General features: G+C 51.6%; 1 protein-coding gene and 1 long non-coding RNA gene across 5 annotated transcripts in view; one reads left to right on the top strand and one right to left on the bottom strand.

Annotated features, from left to right (window-relative positions):
• The first annotated feature begins 11 nt into the window (after window positions 1-11).
• On the top strand, window positions 12-22944 carry LOC104651465 (uncharacterized). The gene is made up of 3 exons (XR_012512716.1): window positions 12-6105; window positions 7948-9440; window positions 9977-22944. It is a non-coding gene; the product is annotated as an uncharacterized LOC104651465 (long non-coding RNA).
• HAGH (hydroxyacylglutathione hydrolase) overlaps window positions 19515-24130 on the bottom strand; it is a 19114-nt gene continuing 14498 nt past the window's right edge. For all 4 annotated transcript variants that reach the window (XM_039477897.2, XM_039477900.2, XM_039477898.2 and 1 more), the window contains 2 exons: window positions 20176-20255; window positions 19515-19797 (listed from right to left, as the gene is read on the bottom strand). In XM_039477897.2, coding sequence (XP_039333831.1) covers window positions 19698-19797; window positions 20176-20255 — 180 coding nt within the window. In that variant the 3' untranslated portion in view covers window positions 19515-19697. The remainder of the gene's footprint in view (window positions 19798-20175; window positions 20256-24130) is intronic.

Here is a 24130-nt window from a genome sequence, read left to right as displayed (position 1 = left end):
TGCAGGTGGGAAGGGAGAATCTGTCCCTGTTCTTTTTATTTGGGTGGGGCCGAGCGTCGCGGGTGGCCGGAGCCTCAGCAGGGCTACAGCAGCTGCGTGAGGGGTTCTAGGCCCCTCTCACTCCTATAGTGACACTGACGCTGCAAACACACACATTCAGACCATTGAGTTCCAGAGGCCCCCATCACTACCGCTGCCCTCGCCCCGCTCTCCCCGCAGCCCGTCCTGGTTCCTCCATGAGCCAAGTTCTGCCTGTCTTCAGGCTGCACAGGGCGTGGCTTCCTGTAGAACAGGGCCCGAGGGAGGGGAGGCCACGTTCAGGTCACCTCCCGGAATGCATCTGTCCCTGTCCCTCTCACTGTTCTAGTGATGCCGCTGAGCTCCATGGCCCCACAGCCCCACATCCTGTGGGCGCACACCTTTCTGCACTCAGCCTGGGTGCTGAGCGGACGGTGGCCGTCACTGGGGAGACTTGAGGATCTTGTCTGGCACACAGCCACGGGTCATCCTGCTTCAGCCGCTGCTGGTTTTGGTCTCTTGCCGATTTTCTGTTTAGCTGGCCGATTTCTTTTTTCAAGATAGAAGAAAAACCAAAAATATTCTGCACGCACCCGTCAGGTGTGCGGCCGGTGGGCTCTGTCGCACCGTAGGGGCCTTTCCATCCTGTCGTTACGATTCTGGTGAGGGTTTGTTTTGTTGTGTTGTGTTTTGTTTTGTTTCCTGAGACGGAGTTTTGCTCTTGTTGCCCAGGCTGGAGTACAATGGCGCGATCTTGGCTCACCGCAACCTCCGCCTCCCGGGCTGAAGTGATTTCTCCTGCCTTAGCCTCCTGAGTAGCTGGGATTACAGTCATGCGCCAGGATGCGCAGCTAATTTCATATTTTTAGTAGACATGGGGTTACTCCATGTCGGTCAGGCTGGTTTGAAGTCCCAATCTCAGGTGATCCACCCGCCTGGGCCTCCCAAAGTGCTGGGATTACAGGTGTGAGCCACCACACCCAGCAAGAGTTCTTAATTTTAGTTAAGACAATGTCCCAGGCTGGGCAAGGTGGCTCACACCTGTAATCCCAACAATTTGGGAGGCTAAGGCAGGCAGATCACAAGGTCAAGAGATACCCCTTTGCTACTGAAATTAGAAAAATCAGCTGGTCACGGTGGCATGTGCCTGTAACCCCAACTACCCAGGAGGGTGAGGCAGGAGAATCACTTGAACCCAGGAGTCGGAGGTTGCAGTGAGCTGAGATCACACCACTGCACTTCATCCTGGACAACAGAGTGAGACTCCATCTTGGGGTGGGGGGAAGATGCCTCTTAAATGTTATATATTGACCTTGATTCCTCAAATACCAACAACAAAGATGGTGATTTGGTTTGGCTTTTTGTCCCCAAAGAAATCTCACCTTGAATTGTAATAATCTCCATGTGTGAAGGGTGGGGCCAGGTGAAGAGAACTGAATTATGGGGGCAGTTTTCCCTCTACTGTTGGGGTAGTGAGTAAATCTTCTGAGATCCGACGGTTTTATATGTGGAAGTTCCCTTGTACACACACTCTTGCCTGCCGCCATGTAAGACCTGCCTTTGCCTTTCTGCCTTCCGACATGAGTGTGATCCATTAAACCTTTATCCTAGCCAGGCACAGTGGCTCACGCCTGTAATCCCAGCACTCGGGGAGGCCGAGGCGAGCGGATCACTTGAGGTTGGGAGTTCAAGACAGGCCTGGTCAACATGGAGAAACCCATTTCTACTAAAAATACAAAATTAGCTGGGTATGGTGGCGTGTGCCTGTAATCCCAGCTACTGGGGAGGCTGAGACAAGAGAATTGCTTGAACCTGGGAGGCAGAGGTTGCAGTGAGCCGAGATTGCACCACTGCACTCTAGCCTGGGCAACAAGAGCAAAACTCTCTCTCACTGAAACAAAAACAACTCTTTAATTACCCAATGTCAGGTATGTTTTTATTGCTGTAATAATTATTACAGTGGGAGTATTGCTGTAAAGATACCAAAAAATGTGGAAGTGACTTTGGAACTGGATAGGAGACAGAGGTTGGAACTGCTTGCAGGACTCATAAGAGGACAGGAAGATGTGTGAAGGTCTGGCACTTCCTAGGCTTGCTGAATGGCTTTGACCAAAATGCTGACAGTGATAGGGACACCAGATGGAGGCAAAGGTAGGTCTTACATGGGGGCAGGCTGAGGTGGTCTCAGATGGAGGCGAGGAACTTGTTGGAAACTGGAGTAAAGGTGACTTGCTATGTTTGAGCAAAGAGACTGGTGGCATGTTGCCCCTGCCCTAGAGATTTGTGGAACTTCAAACTTAGATTATTTAGGGCATCTGGTGAAAGAAACTGCTAAGCAGCAGTGTTCAAGAGTTGACTTGGGTGCTGTTAAAAGCATTCCATGTATTCACAAAGATATGGTTTGGAATTGGAACTTAGGTTTAAAAAGGAAGCTGAGCACAAAAGGCTGAAAAGTTTGCAGCCTGATGGATGCCACAAAAAAGAAAAGCCCAGCTGGGCACGGTGGCTCACGCCTGTAATCTCAGCACTTTGGGAGGCCGAGGCAGACAGATCACAAGGTAAGGAGATCAAGACCATCCTGGCTAATACGGTGAAACCCTGTCTCTACTAAAAATACAAAAAATTAGCCGGGCGTGGTGGTACACACCTGTAGTCCCAGCTCCTCAGGAGGCTGAGGCAGGGCGATCGCTTGAACCCGGGAAACGGGAGGGTGCAGTGACCTGAGATCGTGCCACTGCACTCCAGCCTGGGTGACAAGGGTAAGACTCCGTCTAAAAAAATAAAGCCCATTTTACAAGGAGAAATTTAAAAATTCGGGCCAGACACGGTGGCTCAAGCCTGTAATCCCAGCACTTTGGGAGGCCGAGGCGGGTGGATCACGAGGTCGAGAGATCGAGACCATCCTGGTCAACATGGTGAAACCCCATCCCTACTAAAAATACAAAAATTAGCTGGGCATAGTGGCTCACACCTGTAATCCCAGCTACTCGGGAGGCTGAGGCAGGAGAATTGCTTGAACCCAGGAGGCGGAGGTTGCGGTGAGCCGAGATCGCGCCATTGCACTCCAGCCTGGGCAACAAGAACAAAACTCCATCTCAAAAAAAAAAAAAAAGGTTTGGGAACCTCCATTTAGATTTCAGAGGATGTCCAGGGTCAAGTGTGCTGCAAGGCAGAGTCCTCACGGAGAACGTCTGCTGGGGCAGTACAGAGGGAAATGTGGGGTCAGAGCCCCTTCCCGAACAGTAACCACTGGGGCACTGCTTGGCGGAGCTGTGAGAAAAGGGCCACTGTCCTGCAGAACCCAGAATGGTAGATCCACTGAGAGCTTGCACTGTGCACCTGGAAAAGCCAGAGACACTCAACACCAGCCTGTGAAGGCAGCCAGGAGGGTGGCTGTGCCCTGCAAAGCCACAGGGGTGGAGCTGCCTAAGGCCTTGGGAACCCACCTCTTGCATCAGCCCGACCTGGATGTGAGACATGGAGTCATAGGAGATCATTTTGGAGCTTTAGGATTTGACTGTCCTGTTGGACTTCAGACTTGCATGGGGCCTGCAGCCCCTTTGCTCTGGCCAAATTCTCCCATTCGGAATGGGTGTATTTACTGAATGTCTGTACCCCCACTGTTTCTAGGATGTAACCAACTGGTTTCTGATTTTACAGGCTCACAGGCAGAAGGGACTTGCCTTGTCTCAGATGAGACTTTGGGCTTGGACTTTGGGATTAATGCTGGAATCCGTTAAGACCTTGAACTGCTGGAAGGGTAGGATTGTGTTTTGAACTGTGAGGACATGAGGTTTAGAAGGGGCTGGGGGCGGACTGATACGGTTTGGTTGTTTTGACCCAGATCTCATCTTGAATTCTAGTTCCCATAAACCCCACGTGTGTGAGGGACCAGATGGAGGTAACTGAATCATGGGGGTGGTTCCCCCCATCCCGTTCTCTGGAGTTTGCATCTGATCTGATGGTTTTATGAGGGGCTCCCCCTTCCCTGGGCACTCACTTCTCTCTCCAGCTGCCACATGAAGGACATGACTGCCTCCTCTCCCACCATGACTGTACATTTCCTGAGGCCTCCCCAGCCCTGTGGAACTGAGTCAATTAAACCTCTTTTCTTCATAAATTACCCACTCTGAGGCAGTCCTTTACAGCACTGTGGGAATGGACTGATACAGATGGGAAAACCGCAAGACAATTCTTACTGTCCTCTTATTTTGATGGTTTCAAGTACTGTTTTGTGCAGACACTCTGACGTTTTCCCTTCTGATCGGCCTCCTAAGAGGGAGAGCGAGGGCTCAGGGTTCACGGTTCGCCTCTGCTGTTTAGTGGAAGCGCTGCCGCTGCCCATCGTAAACCAAGCCCACTTAAGCCTGGGTCCCTTTCTGGGTTCTTGGCCCCCCCATCTGTCCACTGCCACGTTATCTGCACAGTGATGGCTTTTTAGTAAACTGGATTTTTTTTTTTTTTTAAACACAGGGTCTTGCTCCGTTTCCCGGGCTGGAGTGCAGGGGTGCCATCTTGGCTCCCTACAGTCTTGACCTCCCTGGCTAAGGTGATCCTCCCACCTCAGCCTCCCAAGTAGCTGGAACTTACAGGTGTGTTTGTGCCATCATGCTCAGAGAATTTTTGTGTTTTTTTGGTAGAGATGGGGCTTCTCTGTGATTTTCAGGAGGTTGTGACATCGGGTAGAGGATGGCCTCATTCTTCAAGAGCGTCTTGTCTCTCCCCAGTTCTTTGCCAAATTCTGAGTGGAGCCACAGTCTGGGACGTCTTCCACCCTGGGGACAGACAGCATCTCCTCCTTTACCTAGGATTTGCATCTCCTGTGCTTTTGTAGGCCCTTTTTTTTTTTTTTTTTTTTGAGATGCAGTCTTGCTCTATCACCCAGGCTGGAGTACTGTGGTGCCATCTTGGCTCACTGGTCCCTCTGCCTCCCGGGTTCAAGCGATTCTCCTGCCTCAGACTTCCAACTAGCTGGGATGACATGCGTGTGCCACCAGGCCCGGCCTTTGTAGGTTTTCTGTGTTGTGCTCCTGCGTGTTTTCGTTTAGTTCTCTTCCTGCATGACTGCTGTTTTTGATACTATTATGCACCATCGTTTTCCCTCCTCAGTTTCATTTGCTGTTTGTCGGGGCTGGAATTGTTTTGTACACATGTTGGGATAACAAAGCATGAAGTAATGTGCTCCCTTTACCATGAGAGTCTGTTTCTAAAACTGTTTTATTGATGGGCATTTTTTTTTTTTTTTTCAGACAGTTTCGCTCTTGTTACCCAGGCTGGAGTGCAATGGCGCGATCTCGGCTCACCGCAACCTCCGCCTCCTGGGCTCAGGCAATTCTCCTGCCTCAGCCTCCTGAGTAGCTGGGATTACAGGCATGCGCCACCATGCCCAGCTAATTTTTTGTATTTTTAGTAGAGACGGGGTTTCACCTTGTTGACCAGGATGGTCTCGATCTCTTGACCTCGTGATCCACCCGCCTCGGCCTCCCAAAGTGCTGGGATTATAGGCGCGAGCCACCGCCTCCGGCCTGATGTGTAATTTTTAGAGCATAAAATGCCCTCAGTGTAAGTGTACAGGTCGGTGGTGGGGAATCCGCGCTGTACACCCGGCACTGCCCCCGCCTCTCCCACGCGGGACCACTCTCCTTATCTGGTTTCTTCCCCAGATGCTGTGTTTTGGAGGCTCGTCCACACGGTGACATGGAGCAGTGCTTCATGCTTTGCAGCTGAACAACGCTCTGCTCTGTGGAGAGGCCACATTTGTTCACGGCTCCTTCTCAGCTGGTAGAAGCTTGGGTTATTTCCATCTAGGGTTATTCTGAAAGATTCTACCCTATTTGTGTACAAGTCTTTGGACACAGCTTTCATTTTTCTTGGGGACAGAGTGGAGTTGCTGGTTCATAGTATTGTATCTCTTTTTAAAAACTATTTTCCAGCATGGGTATACATTTTTTTTTTTTTTTTTTTTTCCAGATGAAGTCTCGCTTTGTCACCAGGCTGGAGTGTATCGACACAATCTTGACTCACTGCAATCTCCGCCTGCCAAGTTCAAGCAATTCTCCTGCCTCCAGAGTAGCCAGGACTACAGGGGTATGCCACCATGTCCAGCTAATTTTTGTATTTATTTAGTAGAGACGGGGTTTCACTATGTTAGCCAGGGTGATCTCCATCTCTTGACCTTGTGATCTGCCCACCTCGGCCTCCCAAAGTGCTGGAATTACAGGTGTGGGCCACTGCGCCTGGCTCATTTTTAAAATTAAAGACTGAATCTCACTCTGTCCCCCAGGCTGGAGTGCAGCACAGCAATCTCGGCTCACTGCAACCTCCGCCTCCTGGGCTCAAGCAATTCTCCTGCCTCAGCCTCCCAAGTACCTGGGCTTACAGGTGCCCACGATCATGCCTGGCTGATTTTTGTATTTTTTTTTTTTTTTTTTTTTTTTTTTTTGAGACGGAGTTTCACTCTTCACCCAGGCTGGAGTGCAATGGCGCGGTCTCGGCTCACCGCAACCTCCGCCTCCTGGGTTCAGGCAATTCTCCTGCCTCAGCCTCCTGCATAGCTGGGATCACAGGCACGCGCCACCATGCCCGGCTAATTTTTTTGTATTTTTAGTAGAGACGGGGTTTTACGATGTTGACCAGGATGGTCTCGATCTCTTGACCTCTTGATCCACCCACCTCGGCCTCCCAAAGTGCTGGGATTACAGGCTTGAGCCACCGCGCCTGGCCTGATTTTTATAGTTTTAGTAGAGACGCAGTTTCACCATGTTGGCCAGGCTACTCTCGAACTCTTGACCTCAGGTGATCGATCTACCCACCTTGGCTCCCAAAGTGCTAGGATTACAGGCGTGAGCCCCTACACCTGGCAGAGCATACTGTTTTACCCAGTACGAGAGTTCCAGTCGTCCCACGTCCTCGCCAGCACTGGGTATGTTCTCCTGAGCTGTTCTCATATTTCTCTCATAACTAGTGATGTTGAACAGCCTCTTCATGTGATTATTGACCATTCTTATGTCAGTCTTTGGTGAAATAATCTATTGAAGTCTCTCACCCTTTTTGGTTTTATTTTTTTAACATGTACAGAGCTGCTGGATACCCATTTTTAAATTGGATTATGTTCTTGAGTTGTAAGACTCTGCATATTACTTAGAACTCTTAGTGGTGGATCGAGGGGAAAAAAAAAGACTGGCAGATATTTTTCCCAGACTGTGGCTTCTCTATTTTTTTTTAAAGGTGTCTTTTGGCCCAGTGCAGTGGCTGACACCTATAATCCCAGCACTTAGGGGAGGCTAAGGCTGGAGGATTACTTCAGCCCAGGGGTTCAAGACGGGCCTAGCCAACAGAGGAAGATCCCATCTCTACAAAAAATACAAAAATTAGCCACACACGGTTCTCTGCAGCTGTCGTCCCAGCAACTCAGGAAGCTGACGATGGACGATTGTTTGATGCTACAGTCAGCCATGAGCATGCTGGGTAACAGCAAAACCTCGTCTCAAAAACAAAACAAATTGTCTAGGTTGGGCGCAGTGGCTCATGCCTGTAATCCTAGCACATTGGGAGGCTGAGGTGGGCGGATCACAAGGTCAGGAGTTTGAGACCAGCCTGAACAACATGATGAAACCCCATCTCAGAAGTACAAAAATTAGCCGGGTATTGTGGTGCGCCTGTAATCCCAGCTACTCAGGAGGCTGAGGCAGGAGAATCACTTGACCCAGGAGGTGGAAGTTGCAGTGAGCCAAGATCACGCCAGCTGCACTCCAGCCTGGGTGACACATTTTTTTTGAAAAGTTGTCTTTAAAGTGCAAATGTTTTCCATTTTGACGAGGTCCAGTTGCTTCTGCTTTCCTCTAACAACTCTGCGCCTAACCCAGGATCACAGAGATGTTCTCCTACAATTGCTTCTCAAAGTGTGATGGCTTCCGCTGTTCTATTTAGGCCTGTGAGCACCGGAGTTCCTTTGCGGGGATGTGTGAAGGGTCCCGAGTCACTTCTTCCCCAGGTACCTGTGGTCCCAACACCATCTGTTAGACCCTCCTTTTCCCAACTGAAACATCTTGGCATTCTTTGTTGAAAAATCAGGTGGCCATGAATACAAGGATTTATTCTAGACTCTCATCTATTGGTCTTCATTTCTTTCTTGTACCACTGTCTCACTTTTTTTTTTTTTGAGACAGAGTCTCACTCTGTTTTCCAGGCTGGAGCACAGTGGCACAGTCTCAGCTCACTGCAACCTCTGCCTCCCAGGTTCAAGTGATTCTCCTGCCTCAGCCTCCCGAGTAGCCGGTATTACAGGTGCACCACCACACCTGGCTAATTTTTCTATTTTTAGTAGAAACAGGGTGTCACCATATTGGCCAGTCTGGTCTCGAACTCCTGACCTCATGACCCGCCCACCCTGGACACCCAAAGTGCTGGGATTCGGCGTGAGCCACTGCGCCCACCTGCCACTGTCACACTTCCTAGTGAGTTTTGAAATCAGGTAGCCTGAGCCCTCTAGCGCATCCTGTTTCAAACCTGTTTTGGCTCATCTCGATTCTTGCATTTCCATGTATGTTTAGAATCGGCTTGTCACTTTCTCCAGAAAACCTACTGGCATCTTAATAGGGATTGCATGGGATGAGGGCCCGCTTGGGGAGAATGGAAATCTTTACAGGAGTCTCCTACTTGATAAACATGGGATCATGCCATTTGTTTAGATCTTTTTGTTTCTTTCAGCAGTGTTTGCAGTGTCAACGTCTTAAATTTCCTTCACCAAGGTGCTTCCTAAGTGTGTGCTTTAGTTTTGATGCCAGTGAATGGAGTCTTGGTTTTGTTTGGATTGTTGGTGGTTGATAGACATGTGTTGGACCCCAGGACCCAGATGAACTTGTTCCAGCTGTGTGTCTGTGTCTCACAAGATTTGCTGTGTAGAGGCTCATGGTGCTATGAATAGACACTTTTACCTCTTCTGTTGCGACATGTATTCCTTTTTTTAATGAATCTTATTAAATGCCTTGTTTGCCTTTAGAGGGAAACATGGTCACCCACCATGAATTACGCTGCTGGCTGTTTCTCACGGATGCTGTAGGAGGCAGAACAGTGCGCCCAGCCACGACGGTCACGCCCTAACCCCCGGCCCCTGGGATGATGGGAGGCTACTCCACCAGGAGGAATCAAGGTTGCGAAGCAGCTGACCCTAAAAATGGAGGAGCATTTTTCAGTACGGAACCTAGTGGAGTCACATGCTCCTCAAAAGCAGACCAGGAGTTGCCGAGAGGCACAGTGGACTCCACCTACTGTTGCTGGCTTTGAAGATGGTGGGAAAGGCCACAGCCAAGGGATGTGGATGCCTCTGGAAAGGATGTGGATACAGAACCTCTCCCAGAGCCTGTGCCTACACCTTCCTTTTAGTCTCATGAGACCCATGTCTAACTACCGACCTCCAAACCGTAAGATAAAGTTGTTTTGTGTTTTGGGGTTTTGAGATGGAGTCTTGCTTTGTCACCCAGGCTGGAGTGCAGTGGCGCAATCTTGGCTCACTGCAACCTCTGCCTCCCAGGTTCAAGCAGTTCTCCTGGCTTGGCCTCCCAAGTAGCTGGGACTACAGGTGTGTACCACCACACCTAGCTACTTTTTCTATCTTTAGTAGAGACGGGGGTTTCACCACATTGGCCAGGCTTGTCTTGAACTGCTGACCTCAAGTGATCCACCTGCCTTGGTGCTTCCCAAAGTGCTGAGGTGACAGGCGTGAGCCACTGCACCCAGCCTAAACTTGTGTTGTTTTAAATCACCGAGTGGGGGTGACCTATCCCAGCAGCAAATGGAACCTAAGCAGATGGCCTTTCCTAGCTGGGGATGTTCCCTTCTGTTCCGAGTTGTGAGATTCCTTACCGGGCGTGGGACTTTTATCCTGTGCTTTTCTGCATTCACTGAGATGGATATTGTGGGCGTTTTTTTGTTTTGTTTTTTTTTTTTTTGGAAACAGGGTCTGGCTGTGTCGTCCAGGCTGGAGTGCACTGGCATGGTCTCGGCTCACTGAACCCGTGCCTCCTGGGCTCAAGTCCACGTCCTCTGGCCTCAGACTTGTGAGTAGCTGAGACTACAGGCATGCACTTGTGTATCTGGGTAACTTTTGTTTTTTGGTTTACTTTGGTAGAGACAGGGTTTCGCTGTGTTGCCCATGCTGCTCTTGAACTCAAGCAATCTGTCCATGTCAGCCTCCCAAAGTGCGGGGATTACAGGCATCTGTTTATTAATGTGCCCTATGTTGTTCATTGCTTTGTTGGTGTTTACGTGACCTCACATTGCTTGCAGTAATAAACCCGCTTGGTCATGGTGTATGATGTTGCCCAATTTGGGTTGCTAATATTTTGTTCAGGATCTTTAAATCTGAGTTCATGATGGACATTGTTCTGGGGGAGGGGATGAAGGGTCCCTAAGCCTCGTCGACTGAGTCAGGAGCAGCTCCTGTGTTCATGACAGACGTTGTTCTGGGGGCGGGGATCATGCTGCCTCAGGCTGGCAGACTGTCTCCTCCATGTTGGGAAGACTGTGAATGGTGTCGTGGACAAGGCACGGGGAAGCTGTGGACACAGGCTTTCTGTGGGAAGTCTTAGGGCTTTTCATTCATGTAATTTCTTGTTCTACCTCAAGTGCTGTGTGTGCCTCTGGGAGTTTGCCCGTTTCATCTGATTTGCTGGTACACAGGTCCCTCAGTTTTCCGAGTCCTGTTGATTGCTGTAGGACTGGTAATGACGTCCTCTCATTCGTGCCTTTGGTAGTCAGTGTAGCTAAGCGTTTGCCAATTTTGTTGATATGTTCAGAGAATTTACCTTTGGTTTTTCTGCTTTCTAGTTTACTGATTTCCTCCCTCATCTTTCTTCTTCTGCCTCCTTTAGGTTTCGTTTGTTCTTTCTAGTTTAAGGTAGAAACCTAGTATTTTTCCTTTTTTTTTGAGAAGGCGGCTCAATCTGTCACTCAGGCTGGAGTGCAATGGCATGAAGTTCGCCAGGTGCAACCTCTGCCTCCCAGGTTCAAGTGATTCTCCCACCTCAGCCTCCCTAGTAGCTGGAAACAACATGCACCCACTTGGTTAAAATTTATTTTTTGTAGACATGGGGTCTCACTGTGTTGCCCCGGGTGGTCTCAAATTCCTGGCTTCCAGCACTCTTAACACCTAGGCCTCCCAAATTGCTGGGATGACAGGCTTGAGCCACCAAACCCAGTCAAAGGCAAGGGTTTTTGAGACCACCTTTTATTCTACAGGTGGGTGAGGCTGTAGATTCCCCTCTGAGCAATGCTTTCCTTGTGTCAACTCCCACAGCTTCTGCCTGACCCACCACCCCTGCCATTCGGATCAGAGGTCAGTGCTAGGCGCAGTGGCTCACTGCTGTCGTCCCAGCACTTTGGGAGGTCAAGGCAGGTGGATCACCTGAGGTCAGGAGTTTCAGACCAGTCCAGCCAACATGGTGAAACCACATCTCTAATAAAAATATAAAAATTAGGCTGGGCGCGGTGGCTCAAGCCTGTAATCCCAGCACTTTGGGAGGCCGAGGCAAGTGCATCACGAGGTCAAGAGATCGAGAGCATTCTGGTCAACATGGTGAAACCCCATCTCTACTGAAAATACAAACATTAGCTGGGCATGGTGGCGTGTGCCTGTAATCCCAGCTACTTGGGAGGCGAAGGCAGAAGAATTGCTTGAACCCAGGAGGCGGAGGTTGCGGTGAGCCGAGATCGTGCCATTGCACTCCAGCCTGGGTAACAAGAGCGAAACTCCGTCTCAAAAAAAAAAAAAAAAAAATTAGCTGGGCATGGTGGTGGGCTCCTGTAATCCCAGCTACTCAGGAGGCTGAGGCAGGAGAATCACTTGAGCCTGGGAGGTGGAGGCTACAGGGAGCTGAGATCATGCCAGGGAACTCCAGCCTGGGCAACAGAGTAAGACCCTGTCTCAAGAAAATAAAAATATTTAAAAATCAGATGTCAGGCATTTGATGCAGCCATCCAAGGCTAAAATTACCTACTTGTTGACAAATGAGCAAGGTGTTATTGGTTCTGGCCCAAGCATATTTGCTGACAAACAAACTCTGAGCTGTGGTGGAGGTAGTGGGAGAAGGAATCTGTGTCATTTGTCTTCACAGACCCCTGGCTTCAGGAGTATCCCAGATGGGTCTGTGGCTCTGAGAACAGACCAGTGACCCCTCTGGGAGAAGAGGCATGCATGTGGTTGGGGGGTGCCAGCCTTCCTCTTCCGTCCACGAACGTCAAGCCAGGCTTGCTCCTGGGTCCCCAGGGCCGTTCTGCTGCTCCACTCAGAAGAGCCTGTCTGTAGGACCAGGTGGCAGAGCGGGTATGAGCCCCAGAGTCCCCTGCCCTCACAGGGCAATCGATCAGTCAGTGAATTAATCAGATGTTTCAGCACGTGAGAGAGGTAGGCACACAGTGTTGTGAGTAGAGGAAATGCCACTCAAGTGTGCAATTAATTCATATATTTGAGACAGGGCCTCCCTGTCGCCCAAAACCGAGTGCAGTGGTACAATGTCAGTTCACTGCAACCTCCGCCTCCTGGGCAGATGGGACTATAGGCCTGTGCCACTACACCTGGCTAATATTGAATTTTTAGTAGAGACTGGGTGGCTAGGATGGTCTTGACCTCATGATCTGCCCACCTCAGCCTCCCAAAGTACTGGGATTACAGGTATGAGTCACTTCGCCTGGCCGTATTTCTCTTTTTAGAAAAAAATATCGTGTATTGAGATGGAGTTTTGCTCTTGGTGTCCAGGCTGGAGTGCAGTGGTGTGATCTCGGCTCACTGCAACCTCTGCCTCCGGGGCTCAAGCAATTCTCCTGTCTCAGCCTTCCGAGTAGCTGGGATTATAGGCATGCACCCTCAGACCCATCTAATTTTCTATTTTTAGTACAGATGGGTTTTTTCCATGTTGGTCAGGCTGGTTCTCAAACTCCCAACCTCAGGTGATCCGTCAAAAAAAATTATTTTGGTAGCCACTGGGTCTTGCCATGTTGCCCCGGAAGGTTTTGAACTCCTGAGCTCAAGTGAACCACCTGCCTCAGCCTCCCAAAGTGCTGGGATTACAGGCATGAGCCACCACATCTGTCCTAACTGTGCAATTTAAATGGTTAACTGTATGTTGTTTGAATTTAACCTCAAGTAAAAATAATTTGCCAAGCATGGTGGCTCACACCTGTAATTCCAGCCCTTGGGGAGACTGAGGCAGGAGGATCTCTTGAGGCCCATTGGATGACCAGCCTGGCCGACACAGCAAGACTCCATCTCTACAGAAATCATCATCTTCATATATTTTTAAAGTTTCAGATGAGCAGAAAACAATCACTAGACTTCTAATCCATTTTACAACTGGAAAGAAACGCACCACCCAGGGACTCACACGGGTCAGGGGAGGCAGCCAGTGGAGAACAGCGAGCGCCTGAGGCATCAGCCCATACGAGGGGACCTGGAGTCCACCTGCCGGCCCGTGGGAGGGAACAGGGGGGATGAGGGCCCACAGCAAGCACAGAGATGGCTGGTCACAGACAGAGCCTCCAACAGACCACACGAAGCCCGAGAACAGGAAGAGAGCAATGGCGCAGGCTGTGTAAGCACAGAAATCCTGAGCTTGAGACAGGACAGGGTGCAAATGGGGCGCAGGTGCAGGCGAGGTTTGGTGCTGAGACCTCAATTCACCGCAGACACCTGGACATGAGGCAGAGATGGGAAGGGCCAGGCAGCCTGATGTGCTCTTAGCTCTTAAAGGGAAGGATGAGGAAGATTACACGTGGGTGACACAGCGAGGATGCTGGGATCAGACACTCCACAGGGTTTTTTGTTTTGAGACAGTCTCGCTCTGTGGCCCAGGCTGGAATGCAGTGGCACGATCTGAGCTCATTTCAATATAAATCAGACTTTTTTTGAGACGGAGTTTCGCTCTTGTTACCCAGGCTGGAGTGCAATGGCGCAATCTTGGCTCACTGCAACCTCAGCCTCCTGCGTAGCTGGGATTACAGGCACACGCCACCATGCCCAGCTAATTTTTTGTATTTTTAGTAGAGACGGGGTTTCACTATGTTGACCAGAATGGTCTCGATCTCTTGACCTCATGATCCACCCGCCTCAGCCTCCCAAAGTGCTGGGATTACAGGCTTGAGCCACCGCACCCGGCAGACTTCTATCTTAAGTACAAAATCACCAGTTTTAAAAATATCCTTAAGGCCAGGCATGGTGGCTCATGCCTGTAATCCTAGTACTTTAGGAGGCCAAGGTGGGGAGATCACAAGGTCAGGAGTTGGAGACCAGCCTGACCAACATGGTGAAACCTCATCTCCACTAAAAATACAAAAATTATCCAGGCGTGGTGGTGCATGCCTGTAATTCCAGCTACTCAGGAGGTTGACGCAGGTGAATTGCTTGAACCCTGGAGGCAGAGGTTTCAGTGAGAACACAAATCCTTAAAACACAAGCTTCAGACGGCTTTATAGGTAAGTCACTATTTTTAGAAGCCAGGCCTCGCTCTGTCACCCAGGCTGGAGTGCAGGAGCACAGTCACAGCCTCCAACTCCTGACCTCAAGGGATCTTCCCATCCCAGCCTCCCAAAGCACTGGGATTACAGGCCTGAGTCACCACACCCTTATTATCAAAACCAGACAGGGATTGTACAGAAAAGGAATTCACAAGTCAAATCTAGCTACTGAAATTATGAAATGGATTTAACCCAAGAACATGACATGACTTAGCAGAAAATCTGTTCATGGGTTAGCTGTGGTGGCTTACAACTCTAATCCCAGCACCTTGGGAGGCTGAGGCAGGTAGATGACCTGAGGTCAGGCGTTCAAGACCAGCCTGACCAACATGGCAAAGGCTTTTTTTAAAAAGTCCCATTTCTAATAAAAATACAAAAATGAGCCAGACATGCTTGCTTAAATCTAGGAGGCAGAGGCTACAGTGAGCCGAGACTGTGTCTAAAAAAAAAATCTGTTCATACAACTCAGCAGCTAAACGGAGCATAGGTAACAGATGCAGAAAACCCACGCAAGATTAAGCTCCCACTCCGATAATTTCTACCAAACTAGGAGCGGAGGGCGGGTCTGGCCGACAGTGAATGGGGCTCCCGGCTCAGCTGGCGGGCTCCTGCTCCCCTTAGAAACCACCACCCTTCCCGCCCAGTCAGCCCAGTCAGCTCCTCTCCGTCTTCCTGACCTCTCAGTTCTCTGGACACCCTGACAGCACCCGTGCAGCCTGGCCCTCACCCATCCCAGGACACACACCATCCTTACAGCTACCCAGGCAAGAACCCCAGCTACAGAGCCACAGGCCTGGAACAGAGCTCTCCCTGGGGGTTCTGCTGCCCACCCCACCCCCCAAGGTCTGAGGCATCAGGGCCGGTGGCCCTGCTTCCACTCCTGATGTCAGACCGCGGGGAAGGCTGGGAATGGGCTTCCCACTCTGCGTGTCTGGGAGGCCCAGGACGCCGAGGTCCATGCCTGCCCTGCGTGTCTCAGTCTCACCGGGCTCCAGCCACACCACCCAGCTTGTTCTCCCGCTCCCCGGCCCTCTTCCCGCTTTATCTTGTCCACAGGACTCTCACCCTGACCTCTTCCATGTTCCTCTACCAGACGAGGCCCCGGGGCACTCGGTGTCTGCTGCACAGCCAGCATTCAGACCCGCACCAAGCCAGATGCCAGCACCCAGTATTTACATGCAAAAACAAAAGGCCTGGAATACTCGCCCTCCTGGTGGGCTGCGGCCGTGCAGTCAATGAAGAACTTAAGCTGCAGCAACTAAGAGAAGGTGCGGATGGCATGGGACAGGGAAGCCTGCCATAGGGAGCAGGCACCGAACAGTCTGCACCCACAGAAGCTGGCTGTGTGAATGAGGGCAGGGATGCCTGAGTGTCCACCCAGATGGCAGGAAAGGACACAAGCGCCAGGCCTGAAAAAGAAGCTACACGTGGATCTTAAACCTAAGAGTGAAAAGCAAAACCCAGACCATCGGATTTTCATCACTGCAGTGTGGTAGCATGGGGAGCGTCACACAGGACACACAAGCATTTACCATGCACAAAAGGATGCATCTAACTACACTGAGAATCCCAGCCCGGCGTGGTGGCTCACGCCTGTCATCCCAGCACTTTGGGAGGCCGAGGCAGGCGGATCACGAGGTCAGGAGACAGAGACCATCCTGGCCAACATGCTCAAACCCCATCTGTACTAAAACAAAAAAATTAGCTAGGCGCGGTAGCACACACGCCCATAGTCCCAGCTACTCGGGAGGCTGAGGCAGGAGAAATGGTTGAACCCAGAAGATGGAGATTACAGTAAGCCAAGATTCCATCTCAAACAAAAAGAATTCCTGGCCAGGTGCAGTGGCTCACACCTGTCATCCCAGCACTTTGGGAGGCCAAGGCCAGTGGATCACGTAAAGTCAGGAGTTCAAGACAAGCGTGGCCAACATGGTGGCCAAACCCCTCTCTACTAAAAATACAAAAATTAGGTGGGCATGGTGGCTCATGCCTGTAATCCCAGCTACTTGGGAGGCTGAGGTAGAAGAATTGCTTGAACCAGGACCCAGGAGGCAGAGGTTGCAGGGAGCCGAGATTGTGCCACTGCACTCCAGCCTGGGCTACAGAGAGAGAATCCATCTCAAAAACAAAAAAATTAGCTATGTGTGGTGGCCCACACCTGTAGTCCCAGCTACTCAGGAAGTTAATGTGGGATGATCTCTTGAGCCTGGGAGGTGGAGGCAGCAGTGAGCTCTGATTACACCACTATACCCCAGCCTGGGCAACAAAGCCAAGCTCTGTCTCAAAAAGTAATAATTTCTACTCCAAGGGTCCCACATCCTCAGGGCTGCAGCACAGAAGGAGCCAAGCAGCAGGCCACCAGCATTCCTGCCTGGGCTCTGCCTCCTGTCAGATCCACAGCATTCGATTCTTACAGGAGCACAGACTGTTTTGAGCTGTGCACACTGCATGTTCCTTATGAGAATCTAATGCCTGATGAGCAGACGTGGAAAGTTTCATCCCTACTCCACGCCCCTCCCACCACAGATGTGGAAAAGCTGTCTCCAGGAAACCAGTCTCTGTTGACAAAAAGGTTGGGAACCAGTGCTCTACTGAACAAGACAGTGAGTTGCCAGCAACAAACCAGAACTGTGAACCTGCGTGCCCGGCGAACACACAGCAGCTAACACAGGACACAGACCACCACACGTGAGGAAGCTGACTCAGCAGTTACACACCAGAGAAAGCTGGGGAAAAGACTTCACAGAGGTCACGCAGCAGGAAACGCTGTGGCCAGCGAGCGTGGGGGAAGCATCTACACACCCCTGTACCTGAGGACACGTGTGTCATCAAGGCCTCTGCAAGAGGCCATTTCACATCCTCCAGATCGAGAAAAGCTACCACATCCCACCCCAGGAGCTGGCAAGGGTGTGGAGTGACATACCACGTTCATTCCACTGAAGAACAGAACTGGCTCCATGGATCCCACAGAACAGCCCAGGTGTTTTCCAGGGTTTAAGATGCACCTCTCTGGCCCAGACGATCCACTTCTGGTCATTAACCCTCAAGAAAACTGTCCCCAAAACATCCCCAGCTGCAGGAGCAAAGCTCGGAAGGCGTCTGCAACCCCCCAGGACCGCCTGGCTCCACCTCACACCATGGCTGCCCCAGGCCAGACCCACAGAGCAGTCCCAGAAGGGTGCTCACAGCAGGGCTGCGTGGCAACAGGGAGGACAGGAGACTCGAGTGTCTCCGGGGCTGCCTAGTTGTGCCAGGTGGGGTGAGAGTGGGGGTGCTTTTTCTTTCCGTCCCACACTTTTTTGAGACAGTCTCACTCTGTCACCCAGGCTGGAGAGCGGTGGCGTGATCCTGGTTCACCGCAACCTCCGCCTCCCTGGTTCAAGCAATTCTCCTTCATCAGCCTTCTGAGTAGCTGGGATTACAGGTGCGTACCACCTGCCCAGCTAATTTTCTGTTTTTAGTAGAGACGTGGGTTTCACCATGTTGGTCAGGCTGGTCTCGAACCCCTGACCCCAGGTGATCTGTCCACCTTGGCTTCAGAAAGTCCTGGGATTAGAGGCATGAGTCACCACACTGGGCCCCACACTTACTTTCTCTTTGGTCATTGGGGCCTCTGGGAGGAAGGTGAGCCGCAGGATGGGGCTGCATGGCTGCCTGGGAGTGCAGTGGGGTGAGAAGACATGGCTTGCTGCTCCTGCTCTGAGGGGTCCCCTGCAGCACACAGGGGCCTCTGGCGCCCTCTGGAACACCATCTTTATAGAGAATGGACGTGTGCAATTCCTGTGCGATGGTGTAACGTCTGGAATTCTGACTCCCGCGTGGTGGGGCCCACGTGGCAGCTGGAGGACACAGCCAGACACGAGGACAAACGCCCACAGCCAAGGCACCTCCTGGCCCTAGCTGCCCAATGAGGAGCAGGGGACAGCAGTAGCAGCACACTTGTCACAGATCACCTATCTCCTGATCCAGGACAGTGCTGGGGCCCAGTGTCCCTCCCACAAAGTTCAAGTCCCTCCATCCTGCAACCCTGCCCCACCCTCCACTGTGGCTGCTGGAGAGGCTGCCTCTTCCTGTCCTTCCCACGTATACCCTCTGCCCCCAGGCACAGCCACAGCCTCACATCTGGGCATGACGTGTGGCCACCCACCCAGCTCTCCTACGGTCACAGGCCAAGAGCACCTCCTAGGTGGCTGCTTCCACAGAGGGCGGTGTGTGCTTTCTCACAGAGGCAGGGGCCCTGCCTGGAGGGCTCGGGATCTGGCTGCCTCCAGGAGGAAGATGCAGCCCCCTCTCCCTGGCGGAAGCTTGAGCAGATCAGACCACAAGCACAGGCTGCAAAGGTGCTGACTGCAGCAAGTGGTGTGATGGTCCCATTAGCGCCCAGCCAGGGCCGTAACTAGGACACCGGCTCATGCCATAGACAGGAGTCTTGGGGTGACACGAGGCAGGGTGCCATCCCAACGCTTGGGATTGCCAGGACGGGCTGCTCCTGCAGCCCTGGCCACCCCACGCTGGGAGCTCAGGACAGGACACAGCACCGGTACAGCCTCAGCAGCCACACCAGCTCTGAGCCAGAGCCCCCGGGCGTGGGCAGGGGCCTTGGCAAAGACCTCCCACTGTCTGCTTTGGGCACAAACACCAAGTGGCCTTCCCCATCCCAGGATGGCAGCAGTGCTGGAGCGCCCTTGGCACTGGGGGGATGGGGTTCTGCGCTCACAGAGACAGAGAATCGCCTCATCCCATGTCAACACAGATTGTGATGATGACCTGGGATCCAGAAAGGTGTCGATTCCTTGGGTGGGTGGGGCAGGGGACATTGGGAAAGGGGAGGAGGAAGAACCCCAGGGCACCCCCGTTGCACCCCTCCTGCAAAGCCAGGAAACCCAGGGAGAGAGCACCCTCCCGGGGTCCTGACCTGAGGCGTGGGTGGGAGGAGGAAGGCGGCCCATGGAGAGGCATAAAGGCCAGAGGACGACAGTCCGCAAGTGGAAGTTATGGGAATAAATACTTTTTAAATTTCTCTTATAAATATGCATTAGAACATTCACTAACACAAGCCAAGAGCTGTGAAATTAAGGTTAAATCAAGACTGAATTTCCTGCATCAGCAGCAGGAAAGCCAGTTACCTAAGAGAGCCTAATCCCCCAATGCTCCAAAGGCGCAGGGTGGCCTCAGTCCCGGGGCACCTTGAACTGGTCCTTCTCCCGGCGCACAGCCCGCATAGTGGTCACAGGGTCTGTCTCGCCTGCATGCTGCTGTACTGTCTTCTCCCTGCGGAGGCCAGCAGAACAATGCAGGCTGGGGGATCAACGGGCCCACCACCCTCCCAAGGAGCCAGGGCTGCTGTAGCAGACACCCCCCAATGTGGGGGTGCACAGGGCGTGCTGATTCAGCCCAGCCCTGGTAGGACATGGAGGATGGGGAGGCGGCAGCCACTCCCCCTCCAACGGGTTCTGAACTCCAGGGTCCAAAAGAACCCAGGCCCTGGCCAAGGTGCCCCTAGAAGAAAAGTGCTCCGACTTTGTGGCTGCACCTGCTACAGATCCCCAGGGTAGCCTCAGCCATCTGGGCTCTCAGACGCCCCTGGGCTGTGTGCTCAGGAGTGGGGCTGCCAGATGCGAGAGGCCTGCTCCCGCCCCCTGCCCTCACCTCACTCTCATGAAGGGGTTGTAGGTGAACTCCTCTGCCAGGGTGGACGGCACCGTGGGTTCCCCGATGTTGTACTTCTCCTGCAAGAGAAACATGTCGCTTTTTCGTGGGGATTTTACAAGATGATGGAAGGCCGAGCACGGAGGCTCATATCTGTGATCCCTGCACTTTGGGAGGCTGAGGCAGACAGATCACTTGAGCCCTGGAGTCTGAGACTAACCTGGACAAGATGGCCAGATCCCACCTCTACTAAAAATACAAAAAATCAGCTGGGCGTGGTGGCGGGCGCCTGTGGTCCCAGCCACTCGGTGCTGAGGTGAGAGGATCGCTCGAGCACAGGTCCAGGCCACAGTGAGCCAAGATGGTGCTACTGCACTCCAGCCTGGGTGACAGCAAGATCACATCTCAAAATAGATGCTTCAGAACACCTGCTGGTCCCCTCAGAACACCACCCAATTGAGAAGGCAAAGTGAGCAGAGCCCGGCAGGTCTGTGTGTGCAAAGGAGAAGGTAAGCCAACATCCAGGGTGAGCCGCGCCCCCCTCCTTCCCTTGCTGTCCTAGAGAAGAAGACAGAAACAGAGCTTCCTTTTCATTCACATGAGGTTTACACTTCAGTTATGGAGGTAGTAACTGACAAAAATGCAGGAGACACAAGAAAACCACCACAGCTGCACCCTCTAACCAAGCACAGGGAGGAAGGGCACGCTGACTGCACCAGGGCACCTTCCTAGGCATGGCAGGGCAGAGCTCCCTCCCCCAGGGGAGCAGGCCCCCTGAGCCCCCACAGGTAGGCGGCTTGTCACCTCCACTCAAGATGGAGATGGTCTCCCTCCTGAGCAACAGTGACCACGGCAGACAGGGGGTGTGGGGTGGAGGAGAATGCAAACCAAGCCACGTGGCCAACAGTTAGCAAGAAAAGACGGTGGCAACAGCGGGGTCTCCAAGCAGCCCCAGCCTTTCTACCACTGCCTCACCAAGAAGGCCTCAGGGCAGAGCTCCGACAGAAGCTGCTGGTGCCACGCACAAGCTCGGGACCCCCGTGGCCTCAACCCCAAAGGTCCCCACCCACTGTGGGCAGTGGGGTCAAGGACTGACTCTTCAGCTGGTGGAGGGGCACCAAGTGGGGTCTGGCGACACCAAGATGAAGGTTCAAACTAATCTGTTCTTCCTTCTGCTGAAAAGAACCTGAGAATGTTTCGTAATACTCCCTGTTCCCACCAATATTCTCACACCTAAGACATCTTCCACCTCCTATGAGGGAAGAAAAGTTAACACTTTTAAAACAGGCAGTATCATAACCTTTGGGGTTACCTATTACAAAGAGGTTTTTTATTTTGTTGTCAGACAGAGTCTTATTCTGTTGCCTCAGCTCCCTACAACCTCTGCCTCCTAGGTTCAAGCGATTCTCCTGCCTCAGCCTCCCAAGTAGCTGGGATTATCGGTGCTCACCACCACACCCAGCTAATTTTTTGTATTTTTTTTTTTTTTAGTTGAGACACAGTTTCTCCAAGTTGGTCAGGCTGGTCTCAAACTCCCAACCTCAGGTGATCCGACCACCTCGGCCTCCCAAAGTGCTGGGATTACAGGCATGAGCCACTGTGCCCAACCTAAAATGAGTTTTAATGTAGTAGCTATTTTTCCTGCAAAGTACAAAGCAAGCAGAAATTTAAACACATTAAAAAAAAGACATAAATAAGGTCCTAACCTTTGGGAGGCCGAGGTGGGTGGATTGCCTGAGCTGAGGAGTTCGAAACCAGCCTGGACAATGTGGTGAAACCCTGTCTCTACTAAAATACAAAAAACAAGCCAGGTATGGCGGCGTGCGTGTGAAATCCCAGCTACTCCGGAGGCTGAGGCAGGAGGACTGCTTGAACCCAGGAGGCAGAGGTTGCAATGAGCAGAGATCACGCCACTGCACTGCAGCCTGGGTGAATGAGTAAGGCTCCATCTCAGGGAAAAAAAAAAAAAACAAAAAAAACAAAACAAAAAAAAAAAAACCCAGGCGCGATGGCTCATGCCTATGATCCCAACACTTTGGGAGGCCGAGGCAGGTGGATCACAAGGTCAGAAGATGGAGACCAGCCTGGCCACCATGGTGAAACCCCATCTCTAATAAAATACAAAAAATTAGCTGAGCATGATGGCAGGCACCTGTAGGCCCAGCTACTTGAGAGGCTGAGGCAGGGGAACTGCTTGAACCCAGGCAGTGGATGTTGTTGCAGTGAGCCAAGATCGCACCACTGCACTCCAGCCTGGGGACAGAGCAACACTCCATCCAAAAAAAAAAAAAAAAAAGGTCAGTCCTTGCAGCACAGCTCAGAAGAGCTACACCTCCTGTGGGTTCTGAACTCCAGGGTCAAAAAGGAGTTGAAAACTCTGTGTCCTTCCTACTGAGATTGATAAAATCATTATGGGTAACACCACACAATAGCATATTTTACACCTATTGAAAAGAATGACAAGGGCTGGGCGCAGTGGCTCATGCCTGTAATCCCAGCACTTTGAGAGGCCAAGGCGGGTGGATCACGAGGTCAAGAGATCGAGTTCATCCTGGTCAACATGGTGAAACCCCGTCTCTACTAAAAATACAAAAAATTAGCTGAGCATGGTGGTGCGTGCCTGTAATCCCAGCTACTCAGGAGGCTGAGGCAGGAGAATTGCCTGAGCCCAGGAGGCGGAGGTTGCGGTGAGCCGAGATCGCGCCATTGCACTCCAGCCTGGGTAACAAGAGCAAAACTCCGTCTCAAAAAAAAAAAAAAAAAAAAGAATGACAAGCCAGGCATGGTGGCTCACACGGGTAATCCCTATACTTTGGGAGGCGGAGGCAGGAGGATCACAGGAGTTCGAGAACAGCTTAGGCGACATGGTGAAACCTGGTCTCTACCAAAAACACAAAAATTACCCAGGCACAGTGGCACAGGCCTGTAGTCCCAGCTGAGGAAGGAGAATTACCTGGAACTGGGAAGACGGAGGTTGCAGTGAGCCAAGATTGTGCCACTCCACACTCCAGCCTGGACAGCAGAGAGATGCTGCCTCCCCTCCCCCCAGTCCCCCAAAAAGAGGCTGGGCACAGTGGCTCATTCCGGTAATCACAGCACTTTGGGAGGCCAAGGTGGGCGGATCACATGAGGTTGGGAGTTCAAGACCAGTCTGACCAAAATGGAGAAACCCCATCTCTACTAAAAACATAAAATTAGCTGGGCATGGTGGCACATGCATGTAATCCCAGCTACTGGGGAGGCTGAGGCAGGACCCACTTGAGGACCGCCCTTCCACTTGAACCTAGGAGGCAGAGGTTGCACCACTGCACTGCAGCCTAGGCAACAAGAGTGAAACTCTTATCAAAAAAAAAAAAAAAAAAAGACAGCCCAGGCACAGTGGCTCATGCCTATAATCCCAGCACGCTGGGAATCTGAGGCAGGTGGATCTAACACCTGAGGTCAGGAGTTCGAGACCAGCCTGACCAACATGGTAAAACCGTGTCTCTACTAAAAATACAAAAATTACCTATGCATTCCAGCCTGGGTGACAGAGCCAGATTAAAAAAAAAAAAAAAAAAAATTAGGCCAGGTGCGGTGGCTTGTGCCTGTAATCTTAGCACTTTAGGAGGCCAAAAGATCACCTGAGGTCAGGAGTTCAAGACCAGCCTGACCAACAAGGAGAAACCCGTTGCAACTAAAAATACAAAAATTAGCCAGGCGTGGTGGTATGTGCCTGTAATCCCAGCTACTTAGGAAGCTGAGGCAGGAGAATCACTTGAACCTGGGAAGTGGAGGTTGCAGTGAGCCGAGACTATGCCACTGCACTCCAGCCTGGGCAATAAGAGTGAAACGCCATCTCAAAAAAAAAAAAAAAAAATCAAAATTGACGCGACTGATAAAAAGAACACAAACTGTCAATATCAGGAATGAAAACAGGAATATCATCACAGATCCACCAGATACTGGGGAGGGG

This window comes from Saimiri boliviensis, chromosome 12 (genome assembly GCF_048565385.1).
Source record: "Saimiri boliviensis isolate mSaiBol1 chromosome 12, mSaiBol1.pri, whole genome shotgun sequence".
Taxonomy (NCBI): Eukaryota; Metazoa; Chordata; class Mammalia; order Primates; family Cebidae; genus Saimiri; species Saimiri boliviensis.
The sequence above is the reverse complement of the archived record's forward strand: the minus strand, read 5'-3'. Positions and strand labels throughout refer to the sequence as shown.